General features: G+C 39.2%; 1 protein-coding gene across 5 annotated transcripts in view; it reads left to right on the top strand.

Annotated features, from left to right (window-relative positions):
- Positions 1–211: 211 nt before the first annotated feature.
- The window catches only part of SLC25A26 (solute carrier family 25 member 26), a 155,751-nt gene continuing 135,282 nt past the window's right edge, over positions 212–20,680 (top strand). For 3 of the 5 annotated variants that reach the window (XR_014064924.1, XM_081528447.1, XM_081528446.1), the window contains exons 1-3: positions 212–334; positions 3,520–3,676; positions 6,975–7,084. Coding sequence is in view for 3 of the 5 variants with exons in the window: in XM_081528447.1 (XP_081384573.1) it covers positions 302–334; positions 3,520–3,676; positions 6,975–7,084 (300 nt within the window). In the remaining 2 variants the exon portion in view is untranslated. Of the gene's footprint in view, positions 335–3,519; positions 3,677–3,973; positions 4,173–6,974; positions 7,085–20,680 lie in introns of those variants that run through there. The other 2 variants (XR_014064925.1, XM_081528448.1) reach the window with 1 other exon arrangement.

Below are 20,680 nucleotides of genomic sequence, written 5' to 3'. Positions count from 1 at the left end.
AGGTTCTCAGTCTAGGCTCATTTGCTCGCGAGAGTTCCTCCATCTAACCTACTGAGAAGCTGTCGGACTTGGAGGCAGAGAAGAGTCGCGAGACTTGACTAGATCACCCTTTCCAGACTCCGCCCCTCAATCCCGGCACTCCTGGCGCAGCTTCCCCGTTTTCACGTGTAATTGTTGTGGTTCAACCTCACGTGGCCGCGGAAGTGCCGCTGGCTTCCAAGATGGCGGCGCCCAGTGTCAGGCGTCCGTGACTCGCCTCTCGTCAGCCTTGAATTATAACCCTGATCAAGTCTATGGGGCCATGGACCAGCCTGGGTTCACAGCCTCGCTGGTGGTGAGTACAGGGCGTTAGGAGTGCCGGAGTCCTGCACCGGAGCCCGTGGTGTCTTCTCTGTTTTAGCACCTCCTTCCGGTTTTGCGCGGTGAATCGTCCCTGGGTCACCGGTCACCAGGTCTGGGAGGAAGCGCGGGGATCCTGGGCCGCGCCGGGGCGTGTGTCAAGTCCCTAAGTTTGCTACCTGTACGCCAGAAAGGGACAGGAGTGGGTTAGCGGTGGGATACTTGGCTCGTCCTCCGCACCGCGGTTTACCCAAAGGAAAAAGAAAAGCTTTAATTAATTAAATACTCTAACCACACTTTGGAGAACTTGGCAGTTAATGAAATATTCACAAGGACGCTCAAGTCGCTTCCAGACCTGTTGGCCAAGACTGTAGTTTCGTTTTGCTATATCTTTTTTATTCTCGGAAAATGATGTATCCGTTCATTCAATACATAATTAATCGGCTATTTTGCGTCTAAGTATTTTTCTAGGCTTTAGGTATGTACTGATGAGCCTAAATAGCCGCACTATGCAGTCAGTGGTGTATAATAGAAAAGAAGAATCAACATGTCTTAAAAAACAAACCTCCTCCAAAGTCCTTCAGTCAGTATTTTGAAAACAGGTCCAGTAGGGGTTACTAGATACAGTGGTGAACCAGGCAGATTCCCTGTTTTTTCATTGTGGGAGAGTGGGCAGAGGCAGAAAACAGACGAATAGCTTTACAAAAGCTTTCCTGAGAAATGGAGACCCAGAGGGCTTTCTTCATTCAATTATCAAATGTTTTCTGCAGGTGTGGAGATAACATGGTGAGCAAGATAGACCTGGTCTGGTGGTGGGGGCGAAAGGGGGGAATGATTGGTAGCCTAAATGACGTGAGGGTTACTTTCAGCATGCTGCGGAGAGATGTGGTAGGGGGATCTTACTCAGACGTGTGGAACGATGGTTTTAAATCCAGATTTGTTGAGATCTGGGGAAGCTAGGTTTTAGAGATGCAGAGAGAGGCTTTACCACTTTTGAAGGCGTTTTCCTGTACAGCTGGTGAGATAGCAGTAGTACTTGTGAGAGCATTGCTCTGTGGGGAAGTACGGTAAGCCTTTTAGGTACAGCATCTCCTTTAATTCTGACAAACAATTGAATTCTTATCCTACTTCTCCCAGTGAGGGAACTGAGGAGTGGTATGTTAGATAATTTGTCCAAAGTCACACAAGTGAGATACATTTCATGTGTGTTAGCGTCTGAGCTCAGATTCCAGGCGGTGTAACATGGGATTTCGTGCCCCTCACTGCTTTTTAAGACTGTCTCTTAAGTCAACAACAGTAGCAGTTGCTGAAAGCAGGTGTCAGTTAAGGAAAGAAACATGGTTTTAAAATTTATTTAGGATTTATTAAATAATGGTACATATGCATACTTTTTAAAGTGTAGTTACAGAGAGTAAAATTAGGATTGATTGGTAGAAGTTTCAAGGAAAGTTTTGCTGCGGCTGAATTCATTTCATTTGCAGTTTCTCTGCCATATATTCTGCCTACTGGTACTGTGATTGCACTTGGAGATTTTATGGCAAACAAACCAAAGCGTTACCATAAGGTGCTATGAAAGAAATGAATTGAGATATTACTGAGAGAGAATCATCTTGGAGAACTAAGATACTGCATGTTGCATGGCCTCAAAAAATAAAACTCAATGACAATGACCCACCCCCCAAACATGGTTAATAACCTTTTGTTACAGTCATTAATTCATGTATTTCTTCTAATAGTTATTAAGTGCCTACTGTTGCTTACTGTGTACTGGTGCTGGGAACATATTGGTGAACAAAACAGGTATGGATCTTACAGTCTTGTGGGACACACACAAACTTTGAAGAAATGGTCAGATGCTCAACTATAGAATTAAAATTCTAATCAGTGTAGAACAAGAGGGTCTAAACACAGACTTTGGGGAGTAGAGATCATCATGTACACAGTCCTAGAAATGGGAGAGATCAGATGGCTCAGAGGAAAAAAGTCAAGGTGGCAAGAAGGTACCTAGCAAAGCTTAATGATGGAGTTGGGGGTGGAGAAGGGGGGTGGGCAAACTTCTAGAGGCTTGCAGGCTGTACTGTGATTCTGTTTTTCATCCTAAGGGCTTTTGGAAACTTTGAGGAGCGTGGAAATCTGTTTTACAAAGACAACTCTGCCATTAGTGTAGAGAAGTGCACCTTCCCTAAAGCAACATGGTGTCTCTTGGGAGATGATGCATTTGGGTCAGGTTTAATGCCCTCTAGTAATTTAGCTCTATTTTCTCATTTATTCCCTTAAATTAAAATTTATCAAGGAATTTTCCAATATACAAAAAGTAGAGAAACTATCAAGAATTCTCAGATGCGTGATTCTTAAAATGTGGATCTAGATTCACAGGCAACATTACCCATTTAGAATGAAAATTTCAAAACAATTAAAAAAAAAATGCAGATTCACTACTCAGTTAAAAGGCCAAAAATATAACATTTGGTAGGATTTGGAAAGATCACTGAGATAAACTGTCAAATGAAAAAAACACAGTGCTGCAAACCACCTTTTACTTAAAAAAAAAGGTAAAATAAAATACATATTCATATTTTTAAAAATTTACCATTTACTTATTTTTTATTTATGTATTTTTTTGGCCGCACAACATGTGGTATCTTAGTTCACAACCAGGGGTGGAACTTACGCCCCCTGCAGTGGCAGCACACAGTCCTAACCACTAGGTGTCCAGGGAAGGTCCTCATATTCATATTTGCTTGTATATATACCTAAAGTAACTTAGGATGTTTACAATAAGAAACCAATAAAAGTGGTTACCTCAGTTTTTCAGGATAGGGAAGGAGACTTTGAACTCTTTATTTTTCTGAGGCTTATTTGTTTCACTTTTTTGAACCCTATGAAATCATTAAAAATTAATTTAAAATTAATTTTAAAATTGTTAAAAAATCATTACATATTTGTTTAAAAGTGAATATATAATATAAAGTTTACAACTTGAAACCATAGCACAATAATGGTTATTTTCCCAGGACAAATCTGTAGATTGAGGTAGGAGGTCTTTTGACTGTACCAGAGTGGTCTGGTGAAGTTTAAAACCATGTTTGAAAGAAATAATGCTTTAAAAACTACCTTTTTATCCCCATCCCTCACATGGCAGCTTATTAACTTTTTGTAACTTTTTTTTTTTTTTTTAAGGCTGGCGGAGTAGCTGGTGTCTCTGTTGACTTAATATTATTTCCTCTGGATACCATTAAAACCAGGCTGCAGAGCCCCCAAGGATTTTATAAGGCCGGTGGTTTTTATGGAGTATACGCTGGAGTTGCTTCTGCTGCTATTGGATCCTTTCCTAATGGTAACAATTAAATTGATATTATCATTGCTTTATATAAAGCCAAGCTAATGGGATTTATTTTCAGAATAATATGTGGTCCAACCCTAGATAGAATTCCTTATGTTTAATGTAGTTGATACTTGGAATTTGTTTTCTATTTATTAATCCATTATTTTTGACTCAACTAGTGCTATAGATGCCATCCTAAACAAACAAACAAAAACAAAACCATGAGCAGTCTTTTGAAAGTGGTTTTCATTGGTAGAACTCCTAGTTAGAATCCTTAAAGTGTTCCTCTAACGTTGATTGTGATGCCTTAGAGCAGTCGTTCTCAATCTTGCCTGAATGTTGAAATCTCTTGGGGAGTTTTACAAAATACTGATGACTGTGTTTCTGTGACAAGTTTAACTGGTCTTGGCTTTGCCTGGGTATCAAGAGTTTTAGTAGCTTCCCGGGTGGTGATTCAGATGTGAAGCTGACTTCAGTAACCTCTGCCTTGGGGAGTCTTGTGGAGCAGGTGAACCTGTTTTATTTAATCCACCTGTTGGTATACTCTTTTTTCCAGATATTTTGATGATTGTTTACTGATGCTTTGATTGGCACTCATACTGAGCAAACAGAAAATCACTACCATCAAACACACACTTACAAAACCACTGCTCCAGAAGATTCTTTAAAAATTATTTTTTTTTATTTTTTATTTATTTTTAATTGAGGGACAATTGCTTTATAGTATTGTGTTGATTTCTACCAAACATCAACATGACAGAAGATTCTTAAATTCTAAGGTTTGATTTCTTTTTCGCAGTGTATTTCATTAGAAATTCTTTCTTGTTAACTTGACATTGAAATGTCATCTGTAAAAAGCACAGTATTCACATAAAGATTTGTAGGGCAAATCTTTTTGGTCCTGTAGTTTATCCCTTCTTCCCTTTCCCCGAGCCATCCTTAGAACAGCTGACTGTTTTGAGGTTACCCTTGAATTCTTTCCCCTGGAAAAGGGAAAGGCTGCCTACTCCAGTATTCTGGCCTGATGAATTCCATGAACTGTATAGTCCATGGGGTTCCAAAGAGTCAGACATGACTGAGCGACTTTTACACTCACTTTGAAATCTTTTATGCCTAAATTTTCAGTAATCGATTATAACAAGTCACCATTTAGCACGCACTCCTTGCCAAATACAGCTCTATTAGTGGGAGATGGGCCTTGGTTCCTATATTTGTCTGCGTTTCAGTCACCTGATCACCTAATGAGTTCTTTTTTTTTTTTTTTTTAAGAAAGTACTGCTGCCTGTGACCCACTCTCAGAGGTATGGGATTTAGTTGGTCTCAGGTGTGGCATGGACTTTGGATTTTTAAAAAAAAACATATATCCCCTGGTAATCTTAATATGCAGACAAGTTTGGGAACCTCTGAACTAGGGAATTGCAAAGAAATATCAATATGTTACTAAGTGTCTATCTTTTGGGTGCTTGTTCTTACCTTGTCTCCTTCATTGTTGTAAATAATTTTTCTCTCTTACATATATGTAGGGATTGTTGGTAGATGAAGTATGAGTGATGGTCTGCAGGGTACATGTGCCTCCATTAAGCTCACAGGGCTGGGTTAGATTCTTGTGAGCAGGAGTTTACATAGAGAACGTGGTTTTGAATTTTTGTATGTTTGAGAAAGTGGATGTTCTTCTTGGACTGCTTGACTTTGCCCTCCACAGACCATCATTGAATAGGAGAGGCTGGATAAAGTCAGAGTGCCAGCGTTCCAGAAATGGCTGTTTTTCTGCAAATTTTTAGTGAATTGAAACTCTTTATGAGGCACTTTAAACATTTTTTGCTATTGGTTCAAATTCTCTTCAGAATACAATACACCATTGTAACATTCAGCGGTTGGAGGTTTTTTTGAGGACCTAATGTGCAGGGGGTGGAAGGGACTGAGGGCCCCAAGAAGAGAGGAAAAGAACTGTAGTCAAGATCCATATGTATGTAGTACATGTTTAGAAGGGAATGTAGAGAAACCACAGGTTTTTTTTTTGCTTTGTTTTCACTCCTGGGGGATAGGGGTGGGTGGTGCAGTGTCCAATAGGTGGAACTTAGAACGGAATTCGATTGGTGATATTCTAGCCCAGTGGTCCCCAACCGTTTTGGCACCAGGGACTGGTTTCTTGGAAGACTCATTTTACTGCAAACGGGTGTGTGTGGGGGGGATGGTTTTGGGATGATTCAAGCATATTCCAGTTATCGTGCACTTTATTTCGCATATTATTACATCATCTCCACCTCAGATCATCAGGTGTTAGATCCTGGAGGTTGGGCACCCCTGTTCTAGCCCATTTAGTGAGTGGGCCAAAATAGGACCAGCCTAATGAAGAACTGCAGGTGGGAATTAGGTCCTGCATTAACTACATACAACTGCCTGCTTGGTCCTTACTCATCCAGGGGTAGTGTGCCTCCTCTTCTGGCCTGCTGTTTGTTAGCTGCTGAGGAGTGTTTGTTACAAGCTTACTGACTAACTGTGGAGAACTGGGTTTCACTCTCAAGCTCTTTTCCTGAGTATTTCAGACTTTGCTCTGACATGTTCAAATGACCTTTGAAAGATGATTTTGCCATGTATTTATCTTTCATGCCAAATCTTTTATGTGACTGATAAACATCTTTGATTAACAGTATATGGCAAGTTTAAAAGCCTTCCTGTGCTGCTAAGGATGTTCAGTTTTAATTAAATAGTTGATTGTTTTCTTGAAGTAAAGGTGAATTGAGGTACTAAACAGTAGCCATGGTTATTTTGAGTATTCAGCAATAAAGGATAACGGAATAGGTGTTTTATTGAGATATATGTTTGCAGTTTTAACCTGTCTGTAAATTAGTTGATTATTTTATGATCATATGTAAAGATATTTTGGATCATGGATATTCATATCCTTTTCTAAAACTCTTACTAGAAAGTGTTAAGTGACTTGTCAGTACAAATTGGTAAATGCCAGGTTAGCTCTTAGGGTTCCTCAGGGCAGCAGGGATCATGTCTTCTGCATTTTTGTAAGTCCAAGATCAAGTGTGTAACCTGGGCTCAGTGAAATCTTTAAGAGTGATGGGATGACGGGAAGAGTACGTATTATTATTATATCTTTATTATTTTTACTTATATTTGAAATATATTTATAAATATAAACAAACAATATATTTGTAAATATATTTATATTCATATTTAATATTATCTTTATTATCTCATAAGTTAATAACTGAGTTGTAATTTTTTTTTTGAGAAACAGTCACAGTTTGCATAGATACTTAAGCTTTGTGAAAGACTGGTTTGTTTTAAATTTCAGCTGCTGCCTTTTTTATCACCTATGAATATGTGAAATGGATTTTGCACACTGATGATTCTTCATATTTGATGCCTGTGACGCACATGTTGGCTGCCTCGGCTGGAGAGGTGGTAAGTAATAAGCTGTGTGTGTAACATACTTCAGAAATGCAAAGCATGAATTATCTTCAGTATATATATTACTTCATTTCATTTTCAAACGACAGTTCTTTTTTAAATTATGAAAGTCTTAAATCCCAATAATTGTAAATAGATTAAACATGATAGTTAAAGGTAGTCAAGATAGTATGAAAGAAGAATCCAGATATATATTATTTACAAGAGACATACCTCAAACATAATTATACAGAAAGAAATAAAATTAAAGAAATAGAAGAAAATATCCATGTAAATTGTGGTGGCTTTTTATTGTCAGCATAATTGAGCAAGAACTGTTTCCTAGAACTCCCTTTCCAGGAGGGTTCCAGGTTAGCCTGGCTACAAGAGAAATCTGCACAACATTTTGAAGGCGAAGGTGACGCAGCATTTGTGTTCATGCTCAGAAGGTTGGTGTGGGATCAGACACAATTGCAGTTCATACACCTCATCGATGATCTGTTGGCTTCAGGAAGCAAGCCAGGCCTCCAGCTGCTCCACCTCCCGCTGGATCTTCTTCAGCTTCTCTAAGTTTTGAGTCAGATGTGTGGGCTCTGGTGAAGGATGCTGCTTGGTACTATAAGACGCCCACAGCATTGAGATTGGTGATGGAGAATGTGAAATTCACTTTGTCCTTGCTTGTCTCTATTTCACACCCATCTTTCCTTCCTGATTGCCTGTCTTCTAAATTTCTGTCCCAACTCTCCATGCAGAGGCAACAGTTCTATATGAACTGCCTAATTAGCTCTCACAAGTGCCGTTTGTATCCCTGTGACAACTCCTTATTCTTACCTTTTTTAATGATCATACTTTTCTGGTCAGCCCTCGCTGATTCAGAAATGCTACTTGAGAGTGGATAGTAATGTTAATATTATCCCGCCTTCCCAAAAAAAGACTTGAAGCAAATAAAAAAGAAACTGTTGTATACTGATACAAGGAACAATTCTCTTGGGAAATGTAATAAACCTGAACTTGGACTAAATAGCATAGTCTCAAAATATAAAGCAAAAAAATTGCCAGAATTATAATGAAAAATCAGTACAAGTATTATCTTCATTGGTGATAGTCATATCTACTTTCTAAAAGTCCTAGGACCAGGCAAGCATAACTTGTTAAGACCATAGAAGATTTGAACACAATGGTAGGAATGGTCTAATGGATGTGTATGGAGTTCTGCACCTAATTGCTAAAGATTATTTTTTTTAAACGTACTTGGAACCTTTAATAAACATCTCTCCTTGAAGAGAATGTTGAAAGAAGTTAGCTCAAAAAACATTAAATTCACAGAAGTGTATTATATAAAACTTCCTTTTGACGTTGGTTTACAAATAATTTTGTAGAACCCAAGCCAACTCTGGATTTATAATTGTGTTAATAATTTACTGAACTTATTAGTGTGATAGGACTAACAATATGTTAATTTTTGGAGTAGCAAAGAGCATAAAGTTCCTTTATGAATTAGAGACACCTTTAGGAAGCTAATGAAACAACCTGTGGTTGTCTCTCCAGTAAGCTGCACTTATGGACAATTTGTGTCCAGTTTCTGCGGATTTTTGTTCCCCCTACTCTTAGCCAAAGTAAAGACTCCAGGACTTGAATTCTGCCTGAAAATTAGTTTAGTCTGCCATTTAAAAGCAGTTTATATTTAATAAAAAAATCTTTTACCCTGTTATCCTTGACTTATGTTTTTGTGATCATGTTCTGGACATTAGAACCCATTGCGTGCAGTTATTTTCATGTATATACACTAAAGAACAGCAAACAGTGTGAGAGCTTCATTGTCTCTCAGCTTGTAAAAATTATGTCCTTCTGACTGCTCTTGCCGCTGTTTTAGAATTGCCTGTTACTTTGATTTAGTTTAAATAATTCTTGTAAATTCAACACTTGGCTTATATTTTGTAGTATGTTCTGAGAGCAAGCATTAAAAAGAACTTGGCTGCTTTTTTTTTTTCATTTCACATAGGACCATCGTGCTTGAAACTTGATTTGCCATGTTGGAGGATAGACTGGCAGTTTATAAAATTTCTGTCTCTTAGACTTACCAAATTATATAAAGAGTTAAAATCAAATCAGGCAAAGGAGAGCTGTTAGGTCAGTCGTGTTAATGATACAATATTTGATCTGTAGAAAATACTGCATTCTAATATGTTAGTATCTGTAAATGGTGTTTTGTTTTTTTTTTAAAAACTGGAACCTTTTAAATGTTACAATCTGTGTGTGAACTGTTGGGCAAAAGAGATGAATTAAGTAGGCTTCAGAGTTAGAAATAAGTATCTGTAAGACTGGAAATAAATAATTCTAGGATAATTTTATCTGTATTGTTACTCATAGTGTTTGCATGGTCCTTTAGGTAGTAAGGCCTTGCGTCAGATGCCTTTTTATAGTCTCTGTGGTGCCAGGAGAACCTTAAGAGGAGAACTGATCAGCAGCAGGTATATAGATTGAGGATTTCAGTGGTGAAACATGGCTTGATGTTGACTTTGATTTTAAATTCAGTTATAGTTTAGTATGCTAAAAAGTTTATTCCATATATGGAGTTTGTGAAATGTTTTTCTTGGGCTCCTGTAATCTTTAAACTTTCTTGATAAATTTCCTAAAGGCATTCAGTGTCAGTGTTCCCCGTAAATGTATCTGCTGCCTTTTTGTTTTAGTCATTTCCTTCTGTTTCATAGAGCATCCATCAACTTTGGGTTTCAGATTCAGCCAAGTGTGGTCGCTGCAGGAGAAAGAAACAGACGAATTTAGGAGAAACAAATAGGTAAAATAAAAAGGAATAGAATATAAAAAACATATATAGCTATCAGTGGTCAGAAAGGTATAAAGAGACCTAGAGAAAATCAGGTACAGTTTAGTGCAGTCCTTGTTCTGTAATGCATTTGTGTTGATATAAGATAGTTAGAGTTGCAAACAGATGCCTTACAAACAATACTATATATTTGTTGGCATTAAATGTGTCCAGTTACTTTGTTGTAGTGATGATAAGTGTATGAAACTTAGAAACAAGGGAGCACTGCTGTAATAACCGTTCCCTGTAGTAGCGGGTTGATTAAAAGTTAATGACAAATCAATAAAACTATAATTACAACCTTCTACCTTATGTTTGTAATTTGGAATACAGTAAAATCGATCAAATAAGATTTAATATGTAACAACAGCAAGAAGAGTCCCATTTGTGCCGTTTTTATTAGGAGGTTTGCTGTACCAACTCTCTAAATCCCTGTCTCAATTATTTTATGGCTCAGTTTTCATCAGACACAGAAAAAGCCCTGTAAGAAGTAAATAGAATCTGTAATTAGACCAGAAGGCTTGGGTGGGTTTACTTTAGTGTAACAGATGCTATGACATTGCAGTGGTAATGATTTTTTTTTTTAACTTTAGAATTTGACTTTTCCTGGGTCTTATTGTACTTATGGCCTTAGTCAATATTGTTTTCAGAAATAAAAGAACATTAAAATTTCTTTGCTGTTGAAAGCAGCCCCTGTGGTTTAATGTGCTCATGGTGTGTGTGGATGTCCTCACACACAGAGATGCTGGTAGATTTTTCTTTTCAGTCCCACTCTAACTTGCGATTGAGAAAGCTAGGAACTCAGTGATATCATGTTTTCTTTTTCCTTTTTTTTTTTCTGGCCACAACAGGTGGCATGTGGGATCTTAGTTCCCTGACCGTGGATTGATCCTGGGTCCCCTGCAGTGAAAGCGTAGAGTCCTAACCATTGGACTGCCAGGGAATTCTCAGTGATACCCTGTTTTCTGAAGTACCTCTAACAGTACTTCTCCACACAATAATATGGCCCAGGGAGCACCAACTTTAGAATCAGTTGCCTGGGCATCAGTTTACAAATGAAGTTTTTGGGAAGTGACACTGTGGGTCCTGCATTGTAAGCACGATTCCTAGATGGTTCTGGAGTTCAGTGATATTTAAGCACCACTGATGAAGGATTACCAAGAATTTTAATATATACCCCAGTTGTAAATATTTTTACTGAGTTGACTTGGCAGTCACGTGTCTAAGAATACCCAACAGGTGTGGGGCACACTGATCAAAAGCATGATTCCTTTTGTCTTCCTCAGAATTCCGTACTTTTCGGCCTGTTGAAAAATCTTTGATTATTAACCTGGTTAGTTTTTGAGGGTGGCAGTGTATTCACACATGGAGATTTTGAAGTCAGAGTGAACATTGCATGCAGCATTTTTAAGGCCAGTCCTGCCGTTGAAGAGCCTTGAAAGTGAAAGCAGTGTAGGCTGTAATTTCCTTCTGTAGCAACTAACAAGGTCAAGGGAGCTACTTCGTACAGTAGTCATTCCAGGGGTTTGTTGAATGTCAGATATGGGTTAAGCACATCATTTTTATTCAGCTTCACCACTAAATTGGCTGCTTAGAGGATTAGATGCATTGTTGTCAGGAGTGTTGCTGGCTACACAGCACAGTGTATGTGTTATTATTTTATGTTTTCCCTCAGTGGGGATTTAAGCTATTTTTGATTATGTTGTTAATAGCATGTTTTAAAGTGCTTTTCCGATGTTTACCGACCTTTTCTAAGAACCACTGAGCAAAACAATAGGAGAAAGGTTGACAAATTTTGAAATATGTTTCATCTTTTGAAATGATCATGAAAGGTTTTGAATATCCATAGATTACTAGAGATGCACTCTCATTTGGAATTGTGTTAGCAGTTTGTCAGACTCCTGTGCAGCTGTGTAATCAAATTATGGAGGATAAGCTGAGTGGAAAATAAGATGGGCGTCACTGAAGTGCAGGATTGCTATCAAGTCAGGAGGAAGCTCGCAGGAATGCTGCAGGTGAAAATGCTTGTGTGTGTTAAGGTGCTTGAAGGCAGGAGTGTACAGACAGTGCTAGGAAGTTTGTTAGACAATTAGAAGCTGCAGCCGTACTGTTAGATACCCAGCCACACTCTCTCAGGCACTTTGCTTTTTGATGTATCTGAGCACATGCCTCTGCCAAGGGGGGCTTTTTGCCCTGTTCTACCTGTTCATTTTTCACTGGGCTGGGGAACCTCTTTTCCTACTTCAGAAACATTAAGTACATAAGGCAGACTTCATAATTCCTTCTTCTTCTTTTAAAAAATTTATTTATTTATGGGGCTTCCCAGGTGGAACTAGTGGTAAAGAACCTACCTGCCAATCGCTTCTTGGCCTTCTGGCTAAGATCAAGTGAAGAACCTACCTGCCAATGCAAGAGACATAAGAGATACAGGTTCAATCCCTCGGTGGGGAAGATCCCTTGGAGGAGGGCATGGTAACCCACTCCAGTATCCTTGCCCAGAGAATCCCACTTGGAGGGGCTTGGCGGGCTATAGTCCATAGGGTTGCAGAGTTGGACTCGACTGAAGCGACTTAGCACGCACATGCATTTATTTATTTGGCTGTGCTGGGTCTTTGTTGCTGTGTGGGCTTTTGTCTAGTTGTGAAGAGTGGGGGCTACTCTTCCTTGCAGCGTGTGGGCTTTTCATTGCGATATCTTCTCATTGCAGAGCATGGGCTCTAGAGCCCAGGTTCATTAGTTGTGGCCCATGGGCTTAGTTGCTCTACAGCATATGGGATCTTCTTGAACTAGGGCTTGAACCCCTGTGTCCTGCATTAGCAGGCAGATTCTTTACCACTGAGCCACGAGTGTGGCTTAATTCCTTCTTAAGAACGTGAAACGATAAGAATTAAGAAAAAATTGTCTCTAGATTTATAAGAAAGAACTACCTTCCTGTTTCTTTCCCTTTTTATATCCTTTCCTCATTTGGACTTCTTCATTTCCTTTTATCTCAGCTGCTTTTGTTCAGATCCTCTTTTGTTAGCCCGACCTGGCAGTGTGGATTTAGACCTTAAGAAAGCCTTAATGTGTTTTTGGCAGTGAGGATAAAATACTTCCTTTAGAGGCTTGCAGTGAAGACATGCAGATGGACATGGAGGTGTGGACATACAGTAAAGGGTTCCAGGTATTTTAGGGGAAGTGAATTCGAGTGGATGGATGGGTGTTGAGTCAGGAAAGGCCTCAGAGAATAGCTTGTCCTTGAGCTGATTTTAGAGAATGATGGTGAGGTGGGTTGGTACAGGGAAGGCTCTTGAACGCAGGCAAACCCATTGTTAGATGATGCTTTCAAGTTCCACATGGCTTACAGATGTGACTACACCATCCTGGAGGGCCCTGCCTGCTATGCTGAGGAGTTATTGGCTGTTACCCTTTGAAGGTTTGAGCAGAGCACCTCAGGGTTGGTGGTTTAAGAGCAACCTCCGGCAGCAGTGTGGACGTGAGCATGGTGTGTGAATGGAGGCGAGAAGACTTCTACAAATCTCAAGGAGAGAGATGATCAGAGTCCTTGTTGAGGCAGAGGGAGAAGGTGAGTTCATGAGAACCCAAGTGGGGGTTCGTCTTTGGAAAGCCTTTCCTGCAGCATTCCTTCAGTGCGTTTCCTTGTGGGTGCCTTTGTTAGCTTGTTGTGGCTGTGTTGTGTGCGTGCTTGAGCTCATCTCAGAGTCTCTTGAGCTCTGCTCAGAAGCACACCCCAGCTCTCCATCTGTCCCAGCCCTCTGAGCCCGAGCTGAGCGTGGAAAGGGGAGGGAGAGGGAGGAGAGAGAGAGGGCAGGGCCTGGCATAACCCCCATGTGGCGATGATCCTGCTGGTAGTTATTCATTTAAAGAATCAGCGTGGATGGGCTGAGACATTTTTCCTGGCGGCTGTTGTCAAGGAGCTGCTTACACACCATTCTACTGCTTTCTTTATGGCTTCTTTCTCCAACAAATTTCAGACTTTCTGTTTTATGGACTTTTTTCTCCCTAATGTGGTAGGCAGCATTCATTCAAGTGGTGTTGACTCATGACCTTGACCAGTGTGTTTTACTGATTATCTTATGTAGTTTGTGTGGGGTGGTAGTGGGGGCTCTGTGTTGGCTTTTTGTTTAAGAGCAGTGTCAGTTTATGCTGCAGAAATTAAGCTCAGCTTTATAGAAATGATGGATATAATTTTCGTATAGGACAGTGAAGTTGAAGAATCTGACTTAAACTGCAGAATTTACAGATACTTGTAGATATCTGAGTGCCTATTATTTATCTAGTAGTGTGATTGGTGCTAAGAGGCATAGAATAAGAAATTTTGACCCCTGTCCTTGAGGAATATATAAAGAAGTTGGATATATTTACTAAGTAGGTAGAGAATATTTTGAGGGCCTCTGTAAGGAGGCAGAGTATGGTTCATGAGCTGTCAAGTTACACAGATCAGCGTTGGAATTCTGTCTTATCTGTATATTTGCTCTGTGTCTGCAGGTCATTTATGGGGCTTCCCCGGTGGCTCAGCAGTAAAGAATCCGCCTGCAGTGCAGGAGACATGGGTTTGATTCCTGGGTTGGGAAGATCCTCTGGAGGAGGGCTTGGCAACCCGCTCCAGTATTCTTGACTGGAGAATCCCATGGACAGGAGCCTGGCGGGCTGCAGCCCATGGGGTCGCAAAGAGTGACTGAAGCTGCTGAGCACGCGTGCAGGCAGGCCATTTACACAACCTTACAGAGCTGTTGTTTTCCTTATCTAGAAAAATTGGGTTAATGCTACTCTACTCACAGTTCTTGTAAAGCTTAAGTGATACAACACTTCTAAAGTGCTCAGCATAGTGTCTTATGATGTAAAATGTTTATTAAAAATTGGTTCTGGTCCCATATCATGCAAATTGCTGTTTGGAGCACATTCTTAGACTTTTACAGATTTGTGAAGGCTGTCAGTTCCAGAAAACAAAGAAATTGAAATTCAAAGACATATAGAGTGATGCACTCAAGATTTCCCAGCTGCTGTGGAAAATAAAACACCATTGCTAAGTGAATAGTTAGACAAATATTAGACCTTCAATTTCTACTTTTTATATCTTTTAAAAGTGGCAGAACGGGCGCAGAACTGGAGATGGATGCTGTTTTACTTGGGTAATGTTAAGAACTTGAATCATTTGAGGGTTACTTCTGAGTTCTGTGAGATTCTGTAAACAACTTCTAGACACAGGGCCTAAAAGATATAATTATTTTTGTTAAGAGGACTATTAACTTTTTGTCTAGAGTCAGGATTATCAAGTTTGTTAGTTTTGTCAGGGAAGAGAAGACATATACTTTAAAAAAATCTCTTTTTATGCTCATTGGCTCTTTGTATATGTGTAAAGAGGCTTATAAGGAAGAAAGGCATAGTGAACTTACACCTCAGTATCAGTGGATATAATTTAAACCCTAAGGGAGATATTGGGCTTCCTTGTGTCACAGACAGTGAAGAATCTTCCTGCAGTGCAGGAGTTGCTGCATTGGGAAGATCTGGAGGAGGGCATGGCAACCCACTCCAGTATTCTTGCCTGGAGAATTCCATGGACAGAGGAGCCTGGCTGGCTACAGTCCATGGGGATCACAAAAGAGTCAGACATGACTGAGGGACTTAAGCACAAGGAAGGTATAGTAGGATTTATGAATTGCTTTTTGCATTTTATCAACAACTGTGATTCCATTTATAACCAGAAGATGGCAGAATTGACAAGCAGATGAACTGTTGCAGGGGTTTTGAATTTAAATGGTAGTGTAGAAAAAGGTAATGTTAGGTATTCTTAATTCGAAAACTTGTTTTCTAGAAAGAATTTTGGGAATGTGGGATAAAATGCAAGTAAATAAACTGTACTTTAAAATTTTTTTGGAATGCCCTGAATTCTCATTTTCTGTGTGTTTCTCTGTCTCTGTTTCTCTCTCATTAACTTGCCACTTGGGGTTCACTATGCAAAGTCTAAACCAGATTTTTTGTTGTTGTTCAGTCACTAAGTCGTGTCTGACTCTTTGTGACCCCATGGACTGCAGCATGCCAGACTTCCCTGTCCTTCACTATCTCCTGGAGTTTGCTCAGACTCATGTCGATTGAGTCGATAATGCCATCCAACCATCTTATCCTCTGTTGACCCTTTCTTCTCCTGCCCTCAGTCTTTGCCAGCATCAGTCTTTTTCAGTGAGTCGGCTCTCTGCATCAGGTGGCCAAAGTATTGGAGCTTTAGCATCAGTCCTTCCAGTGAATATTCACGGTTGTTTTCCTTTTTGATTGACTGGTTTGATCTCCTTTCTGAGGAACTCTCAAGAGTCTTCTCCAGCACCATAGTTCAAAAGCAGCTTTAGTTTGTGATTAAACTTTGATTGACTCAGTTTTTAAGTTTCTGTTGAACTAGTTATGGCATTGCTGGTTTAAACATGAAGAATTAGCTGATAATTAAACCTGGAACCTTTAAGTTCATTAGCTGCTTGTAAATATGATACATATTTAATGAAAAATCTGAATCAGTCTTCCAAGGCAATAAAAATCAAGGCAAAACTAAACAAATGGGACCTATCAAACTTTAAAGCTTTTGCACAGCGAAGTGAAAGAGTATGTTGCTCAGTCTTGTCTGACTCTTTGTGACCCCATGGACTGTAGTCCGCCAGGCTTCTCTGTCCATGGAATTCTCCAGGCAAGAATACTGGAGTGGATTGCCATTTCCTTCTCCAGGGGATCTTCCCAACCCAGGGATCGAACCTGGGTCTCCTGAATTGCAGGTGGATTCTTTACCATCTGAGCCACCAGAGGAAACCATAAACAAAACAAAAAGGCATCCTGTGGACTTGGAGGAAATATTTGCAAATAGTATGACTGACAAGAGCTTAATTTCCAAAATACACAAACAGTTCATACAGCTCAATAACCAAACAACAAAAAAAATGCAATCAGAAAATGGGCAGAAGACGTAAATAGACACTGCTCCAAAGGTGACATCCAGGTGACCAGTAGGCACGTGAAAAGATGGTTGACATTTTTAATTATTAGAGAAGTACAAATCAAAACATCAGTGAGGTATTACCTCACACTGGTCAGAATGACTATCATCAAAAAGTCTACAAATAGTAAATGCTGGAGAGGGGTGGAGAGAAGGGAACCCTACTATGCTGTTGGTAGGAATGTAAATTGGTGCACCCATTATGGAAAAAGAGTAAGGCAGTTCCTTAGAAAACTGAAAATAAAGTTGCCATATGATCCAGCAATCCCACTCTTGGGCATATAGCTGGTGAAAACTGTAATTCAAAAAGATATATAAACCCCAGTGTTCATAGCAGGACTATAGTAGCCAGGGTGTAGAATCAACCTAAATGTCCATGTCCATCAACAGATGAATGAATAAAGATGTGGTGTTTGTGTGTGTGTGTGTATATATATATATATATATATATATATATATATATATATATATATATGTACATGTATGTATTATGTATAATACCGTAAAGAACTGTGGTGCTGGGGAAGACTCCTGGGAAAGATTGAGGGCAGAAGGAGAAGAGGGTGTCAGAGGATAAGATGGCTGGATGGCATTTTTGATTCAGTGAACATGAACTTGGCAAACTTCGGGAGATGGTGAGGGACAGGGAGGCCTGGGGTGCTGCAGTCCATGGGGTCACAAAGAGTTGGACATGACTGGGCAGTTGAACAACAACACACACAATGGAATATTACTTGGTCATAAAAATGAAATAATGCCATTTGCAGCAACATGGTGGACCTAGAGAATATCATACTAAGTAAAGTCAGAGAAAGATAACATGATATCACTTATATGCATAATTTAAAAAATAATACAAATGAAGTTATTTACAAAACAGAAACAGACTCAGACAACAAACTTAGAGTTACCAAAGGGGAAAGAGTGAAGAGATAACTTAGGAGCTGGGGGTTAGCAGTTACAAACAACTATATATAAAACAACAAGGACCTATTGTATAGCACAGGGACCAATATGCAATGTCTTATAATAAACTATGATGGAAAAGAATCTGGTAAAGGATATATGTATATGTGTGTGTGTGTGGGTGTGTATAAAACTGAATCACTTTGCTGTAGCCGAAAGTAATACAACATTGTAAATCAATTATACTTCAATGAAAAAATTCTGGAGATGATAATCAAAAGATTTGGGTTTTACCCTTGCTTCCTAGGGCAGGTAATTAATATTTTTAGGCTGTTTATTAAGCTTCCTATGGAAAAGTCTTAAGTCGGGTATTTTTTTGTGTGTGTGTAAACTGTGTTGAAATAGTTGGGTAAAAGATAGTGTTAATACAAGTTACTGTGGGTGATACCCAGCAAGTTTGAAGAGGGTTTCAAGAGTGAGAGGTTGGAGGTGAGACTGTTAATGACTGGCAAGTGATGTGTGGAGGTGTGGGGCTTGGGTAGGGCAATGAAAGAACTAGGGTGTTTTAGCAGCTTCTTTCTCTCTCTTTCTCTGCCTTCACTCATTTTACCTAATATCAGACTGAAGTTAACTGTGATTTTCTTTCCTTTTGTACACTTACTCTTAGGACTTGTAGTTTTGCATCTTGGTGTTCCATGAACACTAAAAGACATTCTGGTCCCCATTTCAAAAAATAAAAACATATTAGAAGAGTTTTTATTTATGTCAAAGAAAGAAAAGTCTTGGTAGCAACTTTCATGTTGTAATCATTCTCAATCTGAAGTTCATCAGAGTTTTGGTATATTAAATTCCCCTGAGGTTAGTATTGCATTTGAACATTGATTAAAAAAAAAAATGAGACGTGTATTTTCTTTGTGAAAAGCCTTATTTGTCTTGTCTTTTGATAGAGCTTTAACATATACAACATTTTGGAGTTTGATGAAAATGTCACCCTCCCTGTGTCATGGATTCACACTGAACCCCAGGCATCTGAGGAAAGGATGCTCTGAAGAATGGATATACCCCCAGACCCTCAGACGCCATTGCCTTTATTTCCTTTCATGCAGCCATGAGACTAACATGTTTTTGTTCCTGTGCAGTGAAATACTCTATTGTGGCTCAGATTCAAATCTAAGAAAGATCAGAGTTAATAGAAAACCAAATGGAAGGCAAGGGAGCTGTCGAAGGAAATAGAAGCATTACTTTGTGGCCTCTTAGGCCAAAATTGCCGTGCCAGGGAAGTCAGGAAGCCATGCTGGGTGCTTTGTACCTCTTCTGTTAGTTAGATTGTTTTTCGTCTGAGAACCTTTACAAAATTTCTCTTCTGCGGCTGTATTTTTAAGAAATAAAAATACAGCATAAGAACATGGAGGGTTATGAAGCATGAAGTTCCATAAATATTTATGCTGAGGCACAAAAGTGGACAATTCCTATTTTCTTGACATATTGGGGTCGTATTTCACTCTTGACCTCTTGAGTTGAAAAATACAAGGAGTTAGTGTACCCTTTTCTTTCTTTTCTCTTTCTTATTTATTTTTCATTTCTATAATGAGTTTTAGATGCTGGGAACTGCCCTGTACGGTTCATGTAAGTTTCAGTGGGCTTTATTTTCTATCCTGGCTTATAAATATGGCTTTAGAAGTTTGCACTCTCACCAAAAATAACATAATTTATATCCACTTTTAGTTAGTCGTAAGCTATTTAATGTGTGTGTGTATTATTGTCAGTAAAACTGAAACTAAATGTTGTTGTCAGGGCTAATAAGTAGGATTGTTTCTAAAAGCGTATTTTAAGTAGTCCTTTGATTTTATTTTGTCCCTCACTTAAAATCTTTGGTTCAAAACAAATGTTTTTGCCCTTTGAAGTTATGTTAAAGAAACTTACAAAGTAATCATACGTGTTCATTGTAGAGAATTTAGAAAATGCAAGTGAGTGGAAAAGGCTAAACATCACCTGCAATCCCACTCTGTTTTTTCTATTCTTTTTGTAACTATTGATACATATAAAAATAGTCTATTCAGTTCAAAGAAAAAAAATGTAGTTAGAAAATTCTGAAGTTTTGGTAATGTTTTTCTGTGGAAATGATTAATTTTTGGCATTTCCCCTCTTCTTGGGTAGTTTTATTTACTTTCTACATATGATAATACCCAAAAATGGTAGATGCAGTTTTGTCAATTAAACCTAAAATCAACTTGGGAAGAAATAAACTAGAGCATTTCGTGTCCCCTGCCCCACCCCTGTTGATTCCAGTTGATTAGTAAAATTAATGCATGTTTTTGCCCTCAGATTATTTATGTTTAGTAGGAGAGAAAGCGATATATTTTCAAAAACTATATGGCATAAGTTAAGTGAAAAATTTTCGGTTGAAATCTTTTTTTTGGTGGGGGATGAGAATAGTCAGGAAATAGTTTATTTGGAGAATAAAGAGAATCTTTTGAGTTTAAAAAAGAGAAAGTATGATGGAGGAAAATTAAGAATTACAGCAATCAGAACCTAAAAGGGTATGATGAAGATTTCTAGTACAAGTCACATAAGAAAAGCTAGGCCCCGGAAGGCGATGGGAATGGGAATGCTTGAGAGTGCACTGACACAGCTGGGACCACCGTCTCGGTCTGAAGCCCCTCACCCAGACCACTGCTCGTCCCCCCCGGAGCCAAGTCCTGAATGAACAGCCCAGTGGATGCAGAACGGCACCTTGTGCTGAGGGCAGTGCAGTTAAAGGGATGCTGTCTCAGCGGTGCCGGCGTGTGCTTGGGCCCCTGGCTCTACCTTTGTCATAGTCTGGGGGTTTTCATGTGTCATCCCATTTCTTTCCTAAATTGTCAACCTCTGCCTTGCTGTTACAACTTTCCCTCATCCTACCTAC

The sequence above is a fragment of the Giraffa tippelskirchi genome, chromosome 9 (genome assembly GCF_054371585.1).
Source record: "Giraffa tippelskirchi isolate mGirTip1 chromosome 9, T2T-mGirTip1v1.2.pri, whole genome shotgun sequence".
Classification (NCBI taxonomy): domain Eukaryota; kingdom Metazoa; phylum Chordata; class Mammalia; order Artiodactyla; family Giraffidae; genus Giraffa; species Giraffa tippelskirchi.
The sequence above is the reverse complement of the archived record's forward strand: the minus strand, read 5'-3'. Positions and strand labels throughout refer to the sequence as shown.